Here is a 20,505-nt window from a genome sequence, read left to right as displayed (position 1 = left end):
GCGGCCCCCTGGCCCACCCGGGGTGACCTGGGCCCAGGGGGGGGACACCCCTGCGGCTCCTGTCTCTTAAATGACCCCACCCTTTCCTAGAGGGGGCTCCACCACTCAGCAAGGTTTCTATCAAAATTCTTCTTGTATTGTGTTTCTAGGCTTGACTGTGCTTTTACGCCGTGCAAACTATAATCTGCTTTCACTGGAAATCTGCCCAATAAAGTGCGTTCTCTTGGCATTGCAAACTCAACCCAGGCTAAGTGTGTTTATTCTCATGTGGTGAGTTGGTGGGGAACTTGATAGGGGATCGTGTTAACATTGTGGGTGTGGATTTCAGGTTCGTCTTCTCAGACTTTGTGTGGAGGGCCATGGGAGGGTGACCCAGAATGTCCTGTAGCTGGGATGACCCAAAGAAGCATGACTGGTCCTGTGGTGAAAGCATCAGTTTGCTAATGAAAAGATTGGTGGTTTAAACTTATCATTAGCTCTGTGGAAGAAAGATGGGGCTGTCTGCTTTTCTAAAGATTTACAGCTGTTGAAACCCTGCTAACGGAAGAGCTATTCTGCTCTTCAGGGTCTTTCTGAATGAGAAGCAACTCCAAGATAATGAGGGCAGGAAGGGAGGTGACTTGGCCCTGACCTACGACTGTGTATATTGACCCAATCCAGACGGGGCCTGGCTTCAGCCTGCTGCCTGACCCTGCAGTGACATTCACCAAGGGAACAGTGGCTGAGAAGGGCCAAATGCTCCCAAAAAGATCTTCTTTGGTGGTCCTGCCTCAACCCAGGGGTTCTCCCCCCCCCCTTTACTTTCTCTGCCTGTATGGAGTTCTTGCCATCCTTCTGGTCCACTCTCAGGCCACATTGGGGACAGCTCAGGACAGTGGGTCCCAGGACCAAGCAAAGAGGACCACAGTCCAGCCAACCAATCTGCCTGAGCTACTCACTACAGGGAAAGAGTTGGGTGAGCTGGGAGGTGAAGGCAGGAGGGGTAGGTGAATTCACATCCCCAGCACTGGATGTAGGACTCAGGTGAGGGGCATCATGGAAATGGAAACTTGGGAATCGAGGACTTAGACACAGAGCAGGGCGAGTGGTCAGCTAGCCTTGCTGAATTTAGAGTAATTCAGATTCTACTGGCTGAACCACGCTCATGTGTAATGGGGTTCCCACCTGTACCAGGCCTCTAGACACCTTGAGATCAGACAAATATGGTTTGACAGAAATCTCTGGGCTCCTTTGTCATCACTGCCTTACTCCTTAATGTAGAACACAGGCCCAGAGAAGGACAGTGACTTGCCCTAGGACACACAGCAGTGACTAACTATGATGGGCTCATTCCTCAGCTCTTCTCACTCTTACTCTGGTGCTTTTTCTGGCTCATAATATCTCATCTTTTTGCTCTTCTCTACCTCTGGGTTCTTGCATACTCTTAAGCAGTCCACTGGAAAGGCCTGGCCCTAACCTAGGCCCCAGCATGTGATCTGAGCATCCATCTCAACCACCTGTGGACAGGCGCCAGGGGCTGTAAACATAGCAGCCCTCAGGAGAAGCAGCGCCCAGCAGAAAGTAAGCATCCTGAGCTGGTCTGAGTCTGACTCTGCTGCTTGGTGGTGTGTGCCCATGACGTGACCTCTGTGGTTCCAATTGGTTCATTTTGCAAAATAGGGCTGTTTGCAAGACATCTGTGTGTGTAACACTAGGAAGTGGTAACTGTCAGTGCTAGTGTTAATAAAATGAAGAATCCAGTGGAAATCAGAATTACAGGGACAAAGTTAAGAAAAGTGATTATATTGAGGGTATTGCAATTAATGTTACAAAGGAAATTGTGTCAGAGTAAAAAAAATCGATGTTGTTGTTGTTGTTATGTGTTGTTAAGTCAGCTGCGAGCAGCTCTAAAGTCTGCCCTCTCCTGAGCCAGTCTCACTAATTCCAACACACCAACCCCCATTGCCCCAGTTACTGTATCAATCCGTCTCATCCGGGATAGGCTTTATAATATTTCGCTCAAGTCACAATTAAAAAAAAAAGCGAGGTAAGAATAGGCTTCTTGTTGTTGTGTGCTGTCCAGTTGGAACCTACTTATAGCTGATCTTCCAGCGGGTTTTTAAAGGCAGTAAATTGCAGGGAAGGAGATTGCCCATCTTGTTCCCTCAGAGCAGCTGGTGGATTTGAACCTTTGGGATTACAGTGCAGATTCCTACCACTAGACCACCAAAACTCTATAATAATAGGCATAAATCAATAATTAATTAATCAATTAGTAATTAACCAATAATTAATGATATAAAATATGTATATGAATGGTTGTATAAAACACAATGTATATGCAGGAAACACAAAGTACATGAATGATTGGATGCAAACCAATAAAAATATTAGAAAAAATATAACAACCCCAAACCCACATCCTTGGCCTCAGAGTGGGGAGTGGAGAATCCCACGAGGTGGACGGGGGCTCTCTGCTTCCTCACAAGCAGCCCACTGGGGATTTTAATGCGGTCAGCAGCATCCCCAGTGTGAAACAGAAGCCTTGGCCTCAGAGGACACGCTTGGCTTTGAGCCAGGCTCCAAGATGGGAGACCACGTGGCTCTCGCTTCTGCCCTTCCTGGGCCTTTGCTCTGATCCTCACCCCTGCTCTGGAGTCTGAGGTTCACCATACACGACTCTGCCCAGCTGCACACACACAGTCACTTGACACCCCTGTTTGGTGTAGTGTGCGTGGAGTAGCTGGGGGTGGGAGGACAGACTAGTGTGGACAGAACTCGAGCTGAGGTGCCACCGCAGAGCAGGCTGGGTGGCTGTGCAGGGTGGTTACCGGATAAGCAAGCACTCTGTGTGTGGCTTTCCCAGTTTATAAGCACCGTGCAGTTTACAGAGGGCGTTGACGGGCTCCTCTCATGTGTGCAAACAGCTCTGTGTGGATGTAGGTATCTATACTTCCTAGCTCTCCATTGAATTGTACAGAGCATCGGCATGAGCTCAGGAAGCCCTCCTACTCCCCATCTCACCACACCCTTCACATGTACAAGCTAGAATTCAAAACTGAAGTGGAGGAGGCATTGGCTGGTCCCACAGCAAGAGGTTGACTAAGGATACCATCCAAGTTACTTTTGACACCTATTTCATTGCTCTTTCTATAACTTCAAGACAGAAATTCTTTCAAAGTCTGATCTATTTTTTTGTTTTCAGGTACCATATCTGGCTGTCTTCCTCAAGCACATATACTCATACATAGAAAAAGTATCAGTCAACAGGATTGCACTGGATACCACTTAACTGGGAAAGCCAGTGCTCATGCAAGAGTTTATCTGGGGAGAAGCAGGGGTGGGAAATAGATAGACAGAAATTGTAAATCATAGGTGTAGGTTCCAAGGAACTCAAGTTCAGGTCAAAGACAACCACACAGAATCAATATTAGGAACAGCATTAGAAATAGCAGGACAGACTTTGGATTCTAAAGAAGGGGAGAGGTCATTAAGAGTTGGGGTGACCAGGGGACTTTAGGGGTGACTTTAGGGGAGATCTGGGTTTGATGGAAGCCTTAAAGAACGGGTGACTGGGTTTAATGAAGCAGAGAAGTAGACAAAGGACATTTTAAGTGTATCTAGTCTGTTCTGGGGCCAGCATGGATTCCATTTGAGCTGAAAGCAAAAGTCTTGTAGGGAAAATTTGCAGGATACTTGCTAGCCAATCCTAGTTCTCACTAATAAGGCGTTCTATGTAGTTATTTCATTCAAGTCAAAAGAATGTGGAGATAGAATGGAAATATGCCAGGCCCTAAATTAGGTTATTTAATATCTTTAAAAAGACAGGCTATATCTCATATTTAAAAATTTTGCTTATATATCTTGTGAAATGACCTTAAAAAAATCTTATCAGGAATATTCTAGTCACACCTTTGGCCCTGAATTGGCTTGTGGGCCCTGCCTCCCTTTGGGCTGAATGGCTTTGGGCCCAGAGAACACTTTGTTCTCTTACAATAGAGTATGCTAATCTGGGCAGATGCTACTAATTAGGCATTGTTGTGTGTGCCATCAAGTTAATACTGACTCACGGGGAACCCAGAGGACAGAGAACTGCCCCATTGCACATAGCACATAATCTTTAGATTCACTGAAGGAATCAAAAGGCTGGTGGTTCTGAGCCCACCCACTGCTCTACAGGACAAAGATGTGACCTTCCTTTTGGTTAACAGCCAAGTGAGTGAGTGCTTATCCACTGGCCCACCAGGACACCTGGTCAGAGATTGTTGTTGTTAGGTGCTTCTGAGCCAGGCCCGACTCACAGGGACCCTGCACACAGCAGAATGAAACACTTCCTGGTCTTGTGCCAGCATCATAACCTCCACCTCGGTAAACTCCATTGTAGCCACTGTCCATCACGAGTCGCATCTGCCAAATCTCTGCCTGTCCTTCTAGCCTCAGTTTTCCCATTTGTGAGAGTGAGAACAGTTAAGACTGACTTTACAAGTATCTTCCCTTCTCTTCTAATTTACCTTTCCCTAAAAAAAAAAAAAAAAAAAAATTCTTGCTCACTAACACTGACATACACTACAGCGGGTAAAATGTTCACATATTCATTCATTTAGATACTGCTCAACTGCTGAGTCTTCTAGAAGCCCAACACCATGCAAGCAATGCCATAGAGGTTTCTAAAGAAGTGTGAATGAAGCCAGTCCTTGCCAGAAAGACCTTTGTCTCTCTAGGAAGATGGGACCAAAATATAAGTTAACTGGAGAAGGAGAATGTGGCATCAGGATTGGAGGAAGACTCATCAGCCACCTGCGTTGTGCAGATGGAGCAACTTTACTCGCAGAAGATGAAGAGAATTTGAAGCACTTACTGAAGAAAAGACAAGACTGCAGTCTTCACTATGGATTATAATTCAACATCAAGAAAACAAAAATCCTCATCATGGGAGCAACATCATCACACATGGAGAAAAGGTTGGAGTTGTTAACGACTCCATTTTAATTGAATCCACAATCAACACGCATAGTAGAAGCAGTCAAGAAATCAAAAGATGTGCTGCATTGGGAAAAATCTGTTGTTGAGGACCTGACCAAAATACTAAGAAGCAAAGATATCGGCTTAACCAAGAAATCAAAAGATGTGCTGCATTGGGAAAATCTGATGTTGAGGACCTGACCAAAATACTAAGAAGCAAAGATATCGGCTTAATTACTAACGTGTGCCTGGTCCAAGCTGTGGTATTTTCAATTGTCTCCTATGCATCTGAAAGTTGAATGATGCATAAGGATGGCAGAAGAAGAACCAATGCCTCTGAATTGTGGTGTTGATGAAAGAGTACTGGGTGTACCGTAGGTTTATACAGTGTATATACCACAAGTTGCCAAAAGAGAAATCAATTTATTTTGGAAAAGATGCAATTAAGGTGCTCTTTATAAGCAAAGATGGTCCAATAGAGTCTCATACATTTTTGCACGTTGTCAAGTGGAGGTAATCTTTGGAAAGAAATTTCAAACTGGTAAAAGTGGAGGCCAGTGAAAGAGATGAAGACACTAAACAGACAGATTGGTAGAATGACTTTAACAATGGGCTCGAGCATATCATCGATTAGGGCAAAGTTCAGATCTGTTGTTCATAGGGTTTCTATTAGTTATCATTGACTCAAAGGCACCTAACAACAACAACAACAAGGAATCAGCGATGGCCATGGCCATGGCCATGGGCATTCAGAGTTGGAAGTGACCCCTTGCATTGGGACATGGATTTCCAGGGAGGAGAGGCCAAGACAGCTAGGGCCCCCTGGGGTTATATTGGGTGAGTGCCTGTAAGATCAGGCCCCGGGGTATGGGAAAGGTAAGGTGACTCATGGGAGCCCTATATCTAAGGACCCCAAATACAGGCAGCTGGCCTGTGGGATGATGGGGCTGGAACTGTGGGCTGGACTTTAGCGAGTGGTTCATCAACCTGATCACCGGTCCTTTTTCTTGTAGGAGTCAGCATCCTTCTATCGACATGTGTGTGGAACCTAAAGGAATTAGTATTTCTTGAATAGTTACACAAATGCTAGTTCTGCCTATTCTGCTCTCAGCTGTGAGCTCTGTCACTTAGGCAAGTTGTGAAAATATTTTAAGCTTATTTTTATCCTTGTTAGGTGCCATCAAGTTGAGTATGACTCATAGTGACCCTATAAACAGCCACCCTGAACCCTGTCCTATCCTGTGCCTCCCTTATCATCTTGGACACATTGGGGCTCATTGCTGCAGCTACTGTGTCAATATATCTTGTTGGGGTTCTTCCTCTCTTTTGCTGACCCTCTATCTTTCCAAGCATGATAGGCCTTTCCAAGGAATAACCTCTTCTATAACATGTCCAAAGTGTGTGAGATGAAGCTCTGTAATCCTTGCCTCTAAGGAGCATATGGCTGCACCTTCTCCGAGACATATCTGTTTTTCTGGTAGTTCAAAGGATATTCAGCACTCTTCCAACACCAAATTCAAAGGCCTCAATGCTTCTCCTGTCATCTCTACTTATTGTCCAGCTCTCAGTTGTGTAGCAGGTGATTGAGAAGACCATGGCCTCATTCAGGCATATCTTAGTTTTCAAACGGACATCATTCCAGGCATTAATTGAATGAGGGTGTTGACAATGCCAATCTCATGCAGATGTTGTGAGGATCAAATGAGGTAAGGCACAGAAAGAGCTCAGCAAGGGACCTATCAGGTGCCAGTGCCCTGTGAGTGAGGGCTGCCACTCTCTCGCCTCTTTATTATCAGCACTATGTGGAGGAAAGCCCAGGTGTGGAAGCCTCTCTGGGATTGTGCAAACTGAATGGGGCTCCCCAGCCTTTCACTGCAATGGCTTCCTAGGGCCTGTGGCACACGTCCAAGAGACTGTGGCTCAGCAGGGCTGGGCGGAGCCCTGTACTCATCTGATGGGAATCACAAACACCCAGGGAGGTTCAGCCAGGCACTGAGCTCAGCTGCGTCCTTTGCACTGGGGCATGGATTTCCAGGGAAGAAAGGCCAGGGCAGCCAGTGCCACCCTGGAATTGTACCGGGCAAGTGCCTGTGGACCAGGCCCCTGGGTATGGGGAGGGCATTGTGACTCATGGGAGCTCTATATCCGAGGGCTCCAAAAGCAGGCACCTGGCCTGTGGGATGGTGGCCTGGATGCTCAGAGCCTGTCCACACTCCCCAGAGACAGCTGCCCTGTATTGTGTGGGTACTGGCACCGTACCAGCTGTTGTAATGGACACTTACTTGTTCTCTATAGCAACACTAGAAGTAGGTGCTATTATTCTTCTTTGTGTATTTTACAAAGGGCTATAAGGAGCTGCTATGTCACACAGTCAGTAAGTGGAGAGTGTGGGATTTGAACCCAAAGCTCACCTTTGTTACCACAAGCTCACCTTGCTTATTGGATAATCTAACATTGACCAGGTACCATGCTCAGTGCTTCCCACGTACTTCACCCTCGGACTCATTCTATGAGACCTAGTCGACTATCCCCGCCTCATAGTGGAGCAAACCAGGACTCACAGGGGACGACAGTCTAGCATATGAGAGGCAGAGCCAAGAAGCCAGACCCAACCTAGCCTCATCTTCTCCACCACAACCCCCTGTCTCCTCACTGCTCCAGAATTCCATCCCAGGCTCCATGGAGAACAGAGAGTTTGAAGAGGGCTCTTCCACATCTAGGGTGATCAACTGTCTTAATTTTCCACAGACTGAAGAATTTTCTGGGACATGGGATTTACAGCAATGAGGCCATGCTAGTCCCAGGCAAAGTGAAAGGGTTAGCTACATTAGCTGTATCTTCCATGCTATTTTAGAACCTTGTGTGTCCTTTTTCCTTGGACATGAAGTCCCTGCCTTCCTACAACAGCTAGTTTTGGTCTTCCATCTCCCAGGAGTCAATCAACCCAGAGGCCTCATCTACTCCCTTGGATCCATCAAAAGAGAAAAAGCTGGAGAAAGTTAAGGTGGTGACGGGACTCCCACGCCTACTTAACGAGGAGGCTGAGGTTTGGGCCCTGATGACAGGCCCTTTGAAGAACTGACGGGGACTTGGTCTTCCCAGCAACACGAGGTGGTGATGAGTCTCAACACAGCCGTCAATCCAACGGGGCTCCTTTTTTATGAGGCAGGAAAGTGTTCACGGGAAGCTAAAGAACACATTAATGAGGGGTTCTAGTAGAAAGTGGTATTAACTTTAATGAGGAAAGAAGACTTTGTGAGAGCCAACGCCCACTGGGACAGAGATATAAATCCGTGGCGAGGAGCTACCTCTGCTTCTGAGGGGGTTCCTGGTCCCAGTTCTAGCGTCTGTGACCAGGCTGCTGCTAGGCCATGGCTTCTAAATGTCTCAAGGCCAGTTTCTCGTCGAGGTCCCTTAAGGGCCTGGGAGGGCCTGGAGGGGGCTCGCACCGCGTGTCCACGGTGTACTCCAGCAGCTCCTGCCGGCTCCCCAGCCTCTCCCGCGGGCCCCAGGGTTTCTCCGCATGCTCCGCAGGGCTGGGCAGAAGCAGTTACAGGGTGGCCAGCTGCCTCCCTACGGTCTGTCTCCCCGCAGGAGGTGTTGCCACCAGCTGCAGTGTGGGTGGGGGCTGGTTCGGGGAGGGTATCCTCAATGGCAACGAGAAGGAGACCATGAAGTTCCTGAATGACCGCCTGGCTAATTACTTGGAGAAGGTGCGCCAGCTGGAGCAGGAGAATGCCAGCCTGGAGTGTCGCATCCGGGAGTGGTGTGAGCAGCAGGTGCCCTACATGTGCCCGGACTACCAGTCCTACTTCCGGACCATCGAGGAGCTCCAAAAGAAGGTGAGGGGGTCTAGAGTGGAGGCTGATGACCGACTGTGGTGGTATCTGGGCCCCCAGGGAGCACATTAGAGGTCACAGCGCATGTTCACATCACTGGCTCTATTCGTCCCTCCTAGTGATCTTCCGAGGGAGGAGGCTTCATTAGCCCATTTTACAGATGGGAACACTGCGGCTCAGCTGGCTTAAGTGACTCCCCAAGGCAACCCAGTTGGCCGTTGGTGGAGCCTGAATATGAACGCTGGTTTTACATACTGACTGGCTGTGTGGCCTTTGGTACCACAGCTAACTTCCCTGGATCTTAATTTTCTCGCTTTCTTTAAAAATTAGGTTTGATTTGATGTTTTTGGTACAACACCGATGTCTCATAACTGACTGAGGCTGGAAAGGAAAAGCCTGACAGAAATTCCCTTCTTACCCAGTCTATAACCCCTCTAAGTCACCCCTGTCCTGAGAAGGATCGTTTTTGACCAGAGAAACACAGAGAACCCTGATGATGGGAGCGTGCCTAGGCCTCCCATTCTGCCAAGAGAGACAGACAGGAGTTTTTTCCTCACTGTTTAGTGCCTTTCCTGCCGCATTTCCAAGCTTTTCTCTCTCTGATGCCTGGGTACAGGTGACAGACACATTGTATTAGAAGACAGCTTAGAAGTTTTAGGCCTTATCCCTTTCTCATTGGACCTATAGGGTCCCAGCCACCGAGAGTCTAGGAATGGATGACTTCCTCCCTTCAGGGTCTGTGCCAGCTCTGGGCAGCTCTCACCAGATCATGCTTTCTTTCACGGAACCCACTTTTTTATTTCCCCAGAACCTGTGTACCAAGGCTGAGAATGCCAGGCTGGTGGTAGAGATTGATAATGCCAAGTTAGCCGCAGATGACTTCAGGACCAAGTGAGTTGTCCAGGGACGCGGGGTCGGTGCCCTCTCCCTTCTGTTCACCCCTTGGCTGGGCACGGATGGGACTGGATATTGGTGGTGTTCAGATTCAAGGCTTTGTCTGCACTAAGTCACTAAAGCAGGACTCAGAGAGCCAGGTCTGATTAAGTGGGAGCTGACTTCCATACAGAAAGGAAATGTGGCATCAGGTTCCCTCCTCTCTGACCGTAGGTATGAGACAGAGCTGTCCATGCGGCAGCTGGTGGAGGCCGACATCAACGGCCTGCGCAGGATCCTGGACGACCTGACCCTGTGCAAGTCCGACCTGGAGGCCCAGGTGGAGTCTCTGAAGGAGGAGCTGCTGTGTCTCAAGAAGAACCACGAGGAGGTGAGCATGAGGGGGAAGGTGGGCACAGAGGTGGAGGTTTGTCTGGGGGTGGAGGTGAGCAAAGCAGACTTGTAGGAAAGTTGGCATGATCCTGGTCTGTGCCACAGGAAGTGAACTCACTGCGCTGCCAACTTGGTGATCGGCTCAATGTTGAGGTGGACGCTGCCCCACCTGTTGACCTGAACCGTGTCCTGAATGAGATGAGGTGCCAGTATGAGACCCTGGTGGAGAATAACCGCCGAGATGCTGAAGACTGGTTCAACACGCAGGTGGGGACTTGGGAATCAGCTGGGGCAGAAGGGACATATGACAAGAAACACACCAGTCACCCTGGGGTTCTGGACCAAGGTGCCTGAGCCCGAGTCCTGAATGGTCCTCAGAGATGCTTTAGAACCTATACTGGCTCTGTCCCAGCCCTGGTTTGATCTTGGTTCTCACTCTTGGGCAGGTTGCTGTGCTCTAGGCTGCACTGGGTGATCTGAAAGATCTGAAAGATTCTCTGTGACTTGGGGTTCAAAGTGACCTCTGCTGAGACTTCTGAAACTGACACCCCGCATTCCTGATCACACCTTGTGTGTGTTGCAGACCGAGGAGCTGAACCAGCAGGTGGTGTCCAGCTCGGAGCAGCTGCAGTCCTGCCAGGCGGAGATCATTGAGCTGAGGCGCACGGTCAACTCTCTGGAGATCGAGCTGCAGGCCCAGCACAGCCTGGTGAGCCCTGAGCCACTGCTGGACCAAACTCAGCAGCACACGAGCATCCCTCCTACCCTCCATGTGTCTCCTTATGGAAGGCAGACTCCAGGGAGTCACTTTTTTGAGCATCAGGGTTTCTCTATACAGAAAAGAGGGAATGAGGGCTTATCCCCAAGACACAGATGGTAAAAGACAGGAGACCTACAGCACCCAACACGTCCTGGCAGGAGCTCCTGTATTTGTGTAAGCAAGTAGATACACTTTCCAAATGATAGAAGAGAAGTAGGGGAAATGCTGTCTAGGAGGCTATGGGGCAAATTGGCTTATCTCAAAGGAGATGTCCGATTAGGGAACAGGAGGCGTCCTAGCTCAGAGTGAATCTCTGAACTCCCCATCTTGACTGTTAAGGCCTCCCTGAGGTCCAGATGGATTAAGTGCACGGTACTAGCTCTGTCTCTGACTTCTGATCTCTCTTCATTCCTATATGTCCTCTCCCTTCATAGAGAGATGCGTTAGAATCCACCCTGGCTGAGACGGAGGCGCGCTACAGCTCCCAGCTGGCCCAGATGCAATGTCTCATCAGCAACGTGGAGTCCCAGCTGGCGGAGATCCGGGCTGATCTGGAGCGGCAGAACCAGGAGTACCAGGTGCTGCTGGACGTGAGGGCCCGGCTGGAGTGTGAGATCAACACGTACCGGGGGCTGCTGGAGAGCGAGGACAGCAAGTGAGTATCCTGGTCTGAATGCAAGCCACAAAGTTCTGGGGGGACAACCAGGTACCTGAGAAGAGCCCAGTAGGAGGGGTCCTAAGTTCTCAGCTTTAGGTTTAACCTTATTACAAATTTATCATGTGATCCTAGCAACTCCCTTCTTTCTGAGTCTCTGTTTTCTCATGGATAAAATGGGGGTGAGGTGGTCTTCAAGGTGTTTTCCAGTTTGCCCATTTTGGAATCTGCTCTGGATTCTTGGGATCACAGTAATCTGATTGTTTTCTTTCTCCTAGGCTCCCCTGTAACCCGTGTGCCTCCGACTACTCACCCTCCAAGTCGTGCCTCCCCTGTCTTCCAACTGCCTCCTGCAGCCCTGCCACGCCCCGAATGAACTGCAGCCCACGTCCCATTTGTGTGCCTTGCCCAGGGGGCAGGTTCTGAGAGCAGCTGACCCATATGGCCAAGGCCATTGTCTCCAGGCCTGGCATTTACTCAGTCCTAACCCTCAAAACTCAACCTCTTCTCTTGGGAGGGTTCACTGCAAACACACACCTTAAAGCTTCTCAAAGCCAGCCACTAAACCAGGCTGCCCCTAAGGGCTTCAACTCCTTATCATTTCAATGGGTGCTGGGTCTGTTCTCAGGCTTCCTCCTGGGTCAGGTTTTCCTCCTGGTGGTTGCTCCTTTAGGTTCTGAAATGCAATCGAGGGCTTTTATTGATGAAATAATAAAACACATTTGCTCTGGCCTCATTTGTGCCATTATAGCCATGCTGATCGCGTCTTTATTGTGTTCAGAGGGGCGACTCTTGGCAGATGAATGGAGACATGATAGGGTCACTAAGCTCCTATTTGGGGGATGTGTCAGTGAGAGACCTAAAGCGAGATCTCCTCATTAACTATACTTTCTGCTTGGCTTTCCGGATGAAGATCTTTCTTCAAGATTCCATAATGGTGACAAGTGTCATCAGATCTCTCCTCTCATTCAGCTTAGTATACATGATCACCCTAGGATCCCAGACTACGATGGATAAAACGGAAAGCAGTATAATTTGAAGCACTTTAGGACAGGTTACCCTCACAAAAACAGCAACACTAATACAGTGCCCCACACTCAGGGTACTCAAAAAGAAGGGTTCACATCAACTGGCTTCTTCCATTGTGGTCCCTTTTTGGAGCTCCTCTGATTTAGTAAACTCCCTCAAGAGTGCACGTCCTGTCACAGATGATGACGGGATAGTGAGCCTACCACTGTGATCTCTAGCCTAATTAGTGAGCCAGAGGCTTCTGCCTGTTCTTGTGTGCTTTTGGCATTTGATAAGACAAGTGCCTGTGGGGTCCAGAGTATTTCCACACGGATATAAACCATTAGAATCTTGTCCTAAAGGACTCCCTTGGGCCTAGAATATCCGCTTGTAATAAACTGGGAAAAATACCCAGTTCCATTAATCACGCAGGTGCAATGGAGATGGGTGAAGGTAAAGCTTTCTAAGATAGAAAGGATAGTAAGTTGTACCCCATGGGTTTGTGATTGCTGTTAGGTGCTGTTGAGTTGACTAAGACTCATAGTGTCCCTACGAGGCATGCCATTCTCATCATCTCTGATACCCCATGGCTAGGTGCTCTTTATATGATGCCCAGAGTGATTGCTAAGTAATATTAATGATGCTAAAAGAACGCTAATGGCAACAAAGCTGGAGAACAGATTGGACCAATGTAAGCTTGAAACCACAGCCTCAGACCAGTTCAGTAGACTTTGACCTCTTGCTAAGAAATCACATAGTCACCTCAGATACACAGAATCAAAACCTACAGGATCCCCAGGAGAACTTAATCAGAGTCTAAAGTCTAGGTTCTGATTTAGTATATTTGGGGTGACATGACAATTCTAAGGAGAGCGTTGAACTGGTTTTCTCTTGCTTGAGCCCTGTTTGAGATTCCTCACCTGTTAAGTAAAGCCCCAGTATAACTAACCCTTCCCTCCAAATCCCATTGCTTTCTAGTTGGAACCAACTCAGATCTGACCCTTCTGTGGATTTTTCAGGGACTGTAAATCACATGGGGGGAGATTTCCTATCTTTTTCCAGTTGAAACTCTGGTGGAGTTGAATAGCCAGAGACTTTGGGTCAGCAATGTCTAACCCTAGTCCTATGGACTAGATTGCTAGAGCTCCCTCAGGATAGTACACTTTGATTCAATTAAATATGGGATGTTTGCACCCACGACTATTCTATCGAGGACTGAGAATCACTGGTTTAGCATGTTGCTTTCTTAAGGGAATGCCCAAGCCTTGTATAATTGGACACACTTGCTGTGGGCCTCCTGACATCATCCAACCCAGGACCACAAATGTGATTTCTTAAGGGAGCTGATTCATCTTGTTTGTCGTCTCTGAGGTCCTGAAGCAAGCCCTCTGTGTTTGCCAGCTCTGAAAGTAAAAGTAGAGCTTGTTCTAGCTTGTTCAACCCTAATCTGTTCCACAAACAATAATCGAACACCTGGCAACCAAGTGCGAGGCGCATTGGTAATTGTAAGGGAGGAGCCAGAGACAGTCAAGATAGAGCCTCTGCCTCATGAACAGGCTCATAATGTTGATCTGATTTTACAAGTGTAGGGATGCTCACTTCTCCCTTTCTCAGTGGGTCCTTAGTGTTTAAGATTTCCTGCCTGTATCTCAAGTTAATTCTCTCTTCCCTGATACTGCTTTCTGCCTCCCTGGCAGGAAAAATGTTGTGTGTTAGAAAGACCCAGAGGTTCTTCTCCATCTCTCTCAATGGATACCATCTGGCCCATTTCCTTGGATATATACTACTTCCAGTATCGATGCTGCTTTTTGCCACCTACACATTTCCTCATTAAAGAAGCCCACAGGGAATGCCCTCATTAAAGCGGTTGCTGCTCCACAGCACTGTGGCCTTTCTCAGGGCTGGAGTAGGTGGGAGCATGGTGACTAGGTCACTGAATTTGGCTGGGAGCCCTAGTAATGAGAGCCCAGGCCTGGAATTGTTCCTTTAAAGATGTGTCCCAAAGCTCCCCCCTGGAGATCAATGATAGGAACCCAGAGGTCTACTTTAGTTAAATGACCTGCTTGGCCACTTTTATGAGGACAGGAACTCCTTATAGGACATTAAATTACAAATTAATTAGCAGCTTCCTCTGAGGCTAAGTGTAAATCCCATGACGACTTTCTACCATGAGCCCCCTCACTACAAGTGTATATAAAGGCCCAGGCAGGATGGTCTTCACACATTAGCAATCCAGGTCGTCACAGCGGAGAAGAAGTGGACTTCCCAACATGACCTCCAACTGCTGTGTCACCAGCAACTCACCAGCTTCCCTCAAGAGCTGCCCACGGCCTTCCTCTGTCTGCTCCAGCAGTGTGAGCTGCCGGCCTGAGATGTGCCTGGGTTACGTCTGCCAGCCTATGGCATACATGCCTGCTGCCTGCATCCCGACCACCTACCGGCCATCCAGCTGCTTCTCCAAGCCCTATCTGCCTAGCTCCTGCCGGCCTACCAGTGGTCGGACAGTCAGTTCCCTCAGTATGTGTGGCTGGTACGGCGAAGGGACCTTCAATGGCAATGAGAAGGAGACCATGCAGTTCTTGAATGACCGCCTGGCCAGCTATCTGGAGAAGGTGCGGCAGCTGGAGCAGGAGAATGCGGAGCTGGAGTGTAAGATCCAAGAGGCCTGTGAATCTCAGGTGCCCACCTTGGGTCCGGACTACCAGTCCTACTTCCGGACCATTGAGGAGTTCCAGCAGAAGGTGAGGGCCAGTAGGGGAACAGACTCACTGGAGAGACATGCAGAATAGATGGCATTCTCAATTTTAATCTCATTAGTTTATTAAGCATTGCTTAGGGAAGAGGTATCTCCTTAGGGCATAGGACTAATCTTGTGATTTAAACGCTAAGCCAGAGACTTCGGCACGGAAAGAAACTTGAGTTCTAGTCTCAATGACACTATTGATTCATTGGGTGACTTTGGGAGTTCCCTCTCCTTCCTCAGGTCTCAGTTTCCTCATTTGTAAAATGAAGACAATAATCGTTCTTAACCAATAGAGATGTCAAGAGGATTTAATGATAGGATACAAGTCAAATGCCAGGAATAGTCCCTGGCATGAGCTTTCATGTTGAAGGCGGTGAGTTTTCAGTCTGTGTGATTGTCAAAGACTCTTCTGGCTTGTGAATGACCTCAGACTTAGCAAAAGTCTTCCAAGTTATCACTATATCCAAATGTGCCATTGGCTTTAGAAAAACTCAGGAACTTAGAAAAAGAAATCCAAAGTTTTTCCAGGACTAGGAACCCCCTTAATGCCTCAAAGAAAGGGAGTTTCTGCAGGTTGACTGCAAGATTGGGCTACTGTCTTCTTTGTGAAGTTCTTTTTCCTTCTTCTCTTCCTTCTGTGTGCCCGGGCTCCCAGATTCTGCACACCAAGGCAGAGAATGCCAGGAAGATCGTGCACATTGATAATGCCAAACTGGCTGCAGATGATTTCAGGACCAAGTGAGTCTGGGGCAGTTTTCTTGTGGTTTCATGGGGTATTGGACAAGCATTGGCTGTTCAACCCCTTCCCTCTTCTCCACTTCCTTAGTTCCTGACTCTGCCCCTGTGTAGGTATGAGACGGAGCTGTCCCTGAGGCAGCTGGTGGAGGCCGACATCAACAGCCTCCGCAGGATCCTGGACGAGCTGACCCTGTGCAAGGCTGACCTGGAGGCCCAGGTGGAGTCTCTGAAGGAGGAGCTGCTGTGCCTCAAGAAGAACCATGAAGAGGTGAGCCCTAAAGTCAAGCTGAAGCGCTTGGAAAGACTATGGAGGTTTTGGGGTTGGATAGACATAACTTGACATTCCCAGGCCTAAAGTATATTCTTCCTGTGATTTTACTTGATGTATTTAATCTGTCTGAGGGTTCTTTACTTTATCTGTAAAACTTGTACACTGCCATATATGAGTATGGTAAGAATGAAATGAGGTCACGGTTACGAAATGCCAGTTCCCTTTCCTTCTGCATTTCCTGGGTGGGCATATGCCAAGTGCTCATGGTGATTGCATTTGCTTTTCTCGTAAGAATCCCAGTCAAGGAGGAGAGCGGTGTGTTGGAGGTAGGTGGTGTTCTGGAACTTAAATGGGATGGCCTATCCACCTCTGCCAGCTTGGATGACTGGGGGAAGCAATGGCTCACTTCTTCTAAGGGAGCGTTGAATTGCAACTGCTTTCTTTTATTTGTCTCCATTTCCCCAGCCCTTCTGTTCGTATATTATGTGCTTAAAGCCGAGAGGTGCAGGCAAATCCTTTACTTTCTGATTCCTTTTTGGAGGGAAAGCTCTCTCCCCCAGATATCTTGAACTGCCAAGCCCACCTGAACCCTAGTGCTTTTATTTTTTCTTCTTTCCTGAGTTGACCTCTTGATTTGGGATTTGAATGAACAAATGTCTCTGAATCTTGGCTGAGTTTCCTTAAGTGTAGAGTAACAATCAGCCGCCATGTCCTCACTGAGCACCCGAAGGCACCCAGAAGGGCATTAGCCTGACTCATCCTACTTAAAACAGAGAGTCGGGAACTGCTCCAAGAAAGCACTAATGAGGCATTTATCACACACTCCACAGCCTCGGTGACAACTTTCTCTCTTTGGAAGCCAAGTCTTGGGAGGTGCTTGATTTAACCTGGGTCTTGAACTAAGTAAAACAAAGTTCCCAACACCTTTGTTCCCCAGATAGACACAGGATGGTGGGCTGGAAATGCCAAACAGTGGATTTCCCATTTCAGCCCAAGTAGATCTAACAAGCATCTTGATAACACTTTTGTCTTCTGTCAAAGCAATGAGAGGCACCTTTAAAGTGGGAGACCCTCCAGATACTGTAAAGATAGTGTTCCAGAGTCCTCAAAAGTCCACTCTAAAACAGAGAACCCTTAGCCTTTCTTTAATCATCTCATGTCTTCCTAGGAGGCAACTAGGGACTGTGTGACTTTCATACATGCCTGGGGATCTTCTGCTTTTCAGGAAGTCAGTGTCCTTCGATGTCAACTTGGGGACCGTCTGAACATTGAGGTGGATGCTGTTCCTCCCGTGGACCTAAACAGGATGCTGGAAGAGATGCGATGTCAATATGAGACTGTGGTGGAGACCAACCGCAGGGACGTGGAGGAATGGTTCAACACACAGGTGTGCCTCTTGCAATTGGACTGGTCTCCCAGTGTCCTTGAAAAGGCACCCCCAACTTCTGTCCATGTTCCTCCCGTTGCAGATGGAGGAGCTTAACCAGCAAGTGGCCACAAGCTCTGAGCAGCTTCAGAGCTATCAGTCTGACATTATTGATCTAAGACGGACCGTCAACACACTGGAGATTGAGCTGCAGGCCCAGCACAGCCTGGTAAGTGCTGCTGGGTGGGCCCTTTTCCCTAGTTCAGAATTCACAGTGGGACTGAGTTTTTGCTTTTTTGTGAAAGAGGAAGAATAGGCCTAGATTTCAGCCTCCATGAATGAGCTTGCAAATGGTCTTACCAAGAGGGAGCTATCTTCCAAGATCCGGCTCAGAGACAAAAGGGGCAGCTTCCTAATGAGATAATACTGGCACTGACAGACACAATTCCCCAAGAACACTTATTCTATGCTTAGCATGTCTTTCTGAACCTCTGGTTCATGAGTTTTAAAAAATCTCAGTGCTCACTTATTTTGCTAAATAATGGGACTCTCTGAGGTGGGTTTGGGCATGGATATATTTTTAAATTTTGATTTGAGTGTAAGTTTACAGAGCAGATTGCTATTTCATCCAACTCTTCATCTATGATTTGTTTTACAACATTGAATACAATCCCCATGTTGAACAATATTCTTCCCACTGTCTCTTTGGTTCTTGTTCCCATGCATCCTTTCTCTTCTGCCTTCTGCACTTCGTCCTTGGGCAAGTGCTGCTCTTTTGAATTTATGTTACTTACTGTTCTGAGGACTGAACACCTCCCTGGCATTATTGTTCACCCTCTACTTTTGTCTATTGTTTGGCTGAAAGTTGTGCCACAAAAGTGAACACAGTTCCAAGCTCAAAAGGCTTAGGCTAAGGGCCATAGTCTCTAGGGTTCCACCAGTTTCTATTTGACAAAGATTTTGAGATTATTTCAAATTTATTTCATGTGACTGTGAAGTTTTCTATCCAAGATTGATACAGGTGTTCAAGAAATAGTTAAGAGCGACTGTTTTGATACTGTGGGGCATTCATATTTGGTGAACTTCAGATTCAAAGATTGAGTAAGACTAAGTTTGTAGAAGGAATAAGGGATTTAGATTTGGGGCCAAAACATAGCTCTGTTAGTTACTAGCTGTTTAAACTTGAACAGAAAAGACCCTTGTGGTGACAAGTGGTCAGATTTAGGATATATTTTGCACATTGAATTGATCAGTAAAAATGAAATGGAATGTGATGAAATAAAATATAAATTTAAAAAAAGACACTCGATCTTTCTGTGCTTCAGTTTCCACAGTCACTTAAATGTCAGAGAAAAACTTGCCTTTTCTAGGTTCTTTTAGAATCAGGTCAAGGAACATAGTTCATTTCTCAGTTACATGCTTCCTTTCCCATAGAGAGACTCTCTGGAAAGTACGCTGACTGAGACGGAGGCGCGCTACAGCTCCCAGCTGGGACAGATGCAGTGCATGATCAGCAACGTGGAGTCCCAGCTGGCTGACATACGCTGTGACCTGGAGCGTCAGAACCAGGAGTACAAGGTGCTGCTGGATGTCAAGGCCCGGCTGGAGTGTGAGATCAACACATACAGAGGTCTGCTGGAGAGCGAGGACTGCAAGTACGTGGGCCTAGTTGAGGCTGTAGAGAGAGATGTGTGTAAGGGTGGGTGTAGTCTCATTAGATACCTACTGTATGCCTAACACAGTGTCAGAGTGTTGAGTGTGCACATAGACATGACTACTGCCCTTTTAAACGTCACTGCTTAGTAGGGGAGACAAACCAGAAGAGAATAATCAGAAATAACTATAATGGAGGTAAATGGTGTCATGCATGCTACTATTGTGATTAGACATGGAAGAACCAGGAGAGGAGGTTTATGGAGAATTTGACAGCTGAGTTGGTCTCTGAAGAGGAGCTTTTGGAAGAATAGAAATTGATTAGGTGGGTTGGGAGCGAGGAACATTGTAGAAAATGGAAACAGAGCACAAACCCTATGACCTGAGCAGGTTGGTCTTTGGAGAAAGTTGAAGAAGATCAGAGTACCTGAAAGTCAGAGAGCAAGAGAGCTATGAAGTGAAAACGGGACCAGAGATGGGAGCAGGATCATGCAGGAACCACACATATTGTGTTAAGGAAGCAGCTCTTCATCCCAAGTGCAAAGGAGAACCAGGGAGAGGTCTGAGTAGATCCATGTTTGTAGACAATTGCTCTGGCCATTAAGCTGAGAAGCAAGAATGGGGTTGGAGAGACCACTTTGGAGGCTGTTGGTACCCTGAGAGACAACTCAACTCCAGCACAAAGATGATGCAAGTTGGATCTAGAGCGGTTAGGTGGAAAAGGTATGCAAAAGATGCACTTGAGGGATATCGGAGGTAGAAATACCAGGATCTATTTTGAGTTTGGACTTCTAATCCTGCCCCAAATGTGACTTTCTTCCACAGGTTGCCCAGTAACCCGTGTTCCACTCCTACCTGTCCTCCTTCTGCACCCTGCCCACCCTGTGTGCCCCGTACTGTCTGTGTGCCTCGCACCGTCTGTGTGCCTTGCACACCTTGTCCCCAAGGCCGCTACTGAAGTCCCTTAGAGCTGATGGGTCCCAGAGGGACTGGAGCCAGGCAGTTATGTGGCTCCCCGCAGAGCAGGACCATCTCCCACCAATGTGGAACACCATGAGCAAGAACCAAGATGTGGACATCTGCAAGGTGCTGATACTTCAGGGAGCCCTAGCTATCATTTTACAGATTCTGCTTTTCTTCTACTTCTAACAGGTGAATGGTTCTTTCTGGTGATGTTTCTGTGTGGCCTCAGAGAGTATGTGTTGGAAGGTAACTGGTGAATAAAGCCTCACTCAGAGGCCCTGCAACCACAGCTGTCTATGTTT

The 20,505-nt window shown here is 47.7% G+C and overlaps 2 protein-coding genes across 2 annotated transcripts; both read left to right on the top strand.

Annotated features, from left to right (window-relative positions):
• Positions 1-8,312: 8,312 nt before the first annotated feature.
• On the top strand, positions 8,313-11,887 carry KRT35 (keratin 35). The gene is made up of 7 exons (XM_006901629.1): positions 8,313-8,783; positions 9,589-9,671; positions 9,888-10,044; positions 10,152-10,313; positions 10,630-10,755; positions 11,241-11,461; positions 11,740-11,887. The coding sequence occupies exons 1-7, from the start codon at positions 8,313-8,315 to the stop codon at positions 11,885-11,887; spliced, it is 1,368 nt and encodes a 455-aa protein (XP_006901691.1).
• A 2,852-nt stretch (positions 11,888-14,739) lies between these two features.
• On the top strand, positions 14,740-20,198 carry KRT32 (keratin 32). Its single transcript, XM_006901628.1, has 7 exons — positions 14,740-15,210; positions 15,868-15,950; positions 16,062-16,218; positions 17,447-17,608; positions 17,691-17,816; positions 19,022-19,242; positions 20,066-20,198. Exons 1-7 carry the CDS (start codon positions 14,740-14,742, stop codon positions 20,196-20,198), a joined length of 1,353 nt encoding a protein of 450 aa, XP_006901690.1.
• The last annotated feature ends 307 nt before the right edge of the window (positions 20,199-20,505 follow it).

The sequence above is a fragment of the Elephantulus edwardii genome, unplaced genomic scaffold (genome assembly GCF_000299155.1).
Source record: "Elephantulus edwardii isolate Elephantulus edwardi_28Jun2011 unplaced genomic scaffold, EleEdw1.0 scaffold00340, whole genome shotgun sequence".
In the NCBI taxonomy this organism is placed as follows: Eukaryota; Metazoa; Chordata; class Mammalia; order Macroscelidea; family Macroscelididae; genus Elephantulus; species Elephantulus edwardii.
The sequence above is the reverse complement of the archived record's forward strand: the minus strand, read 5'-3'. Positions and strand labels throughout refer to the sequence as shown.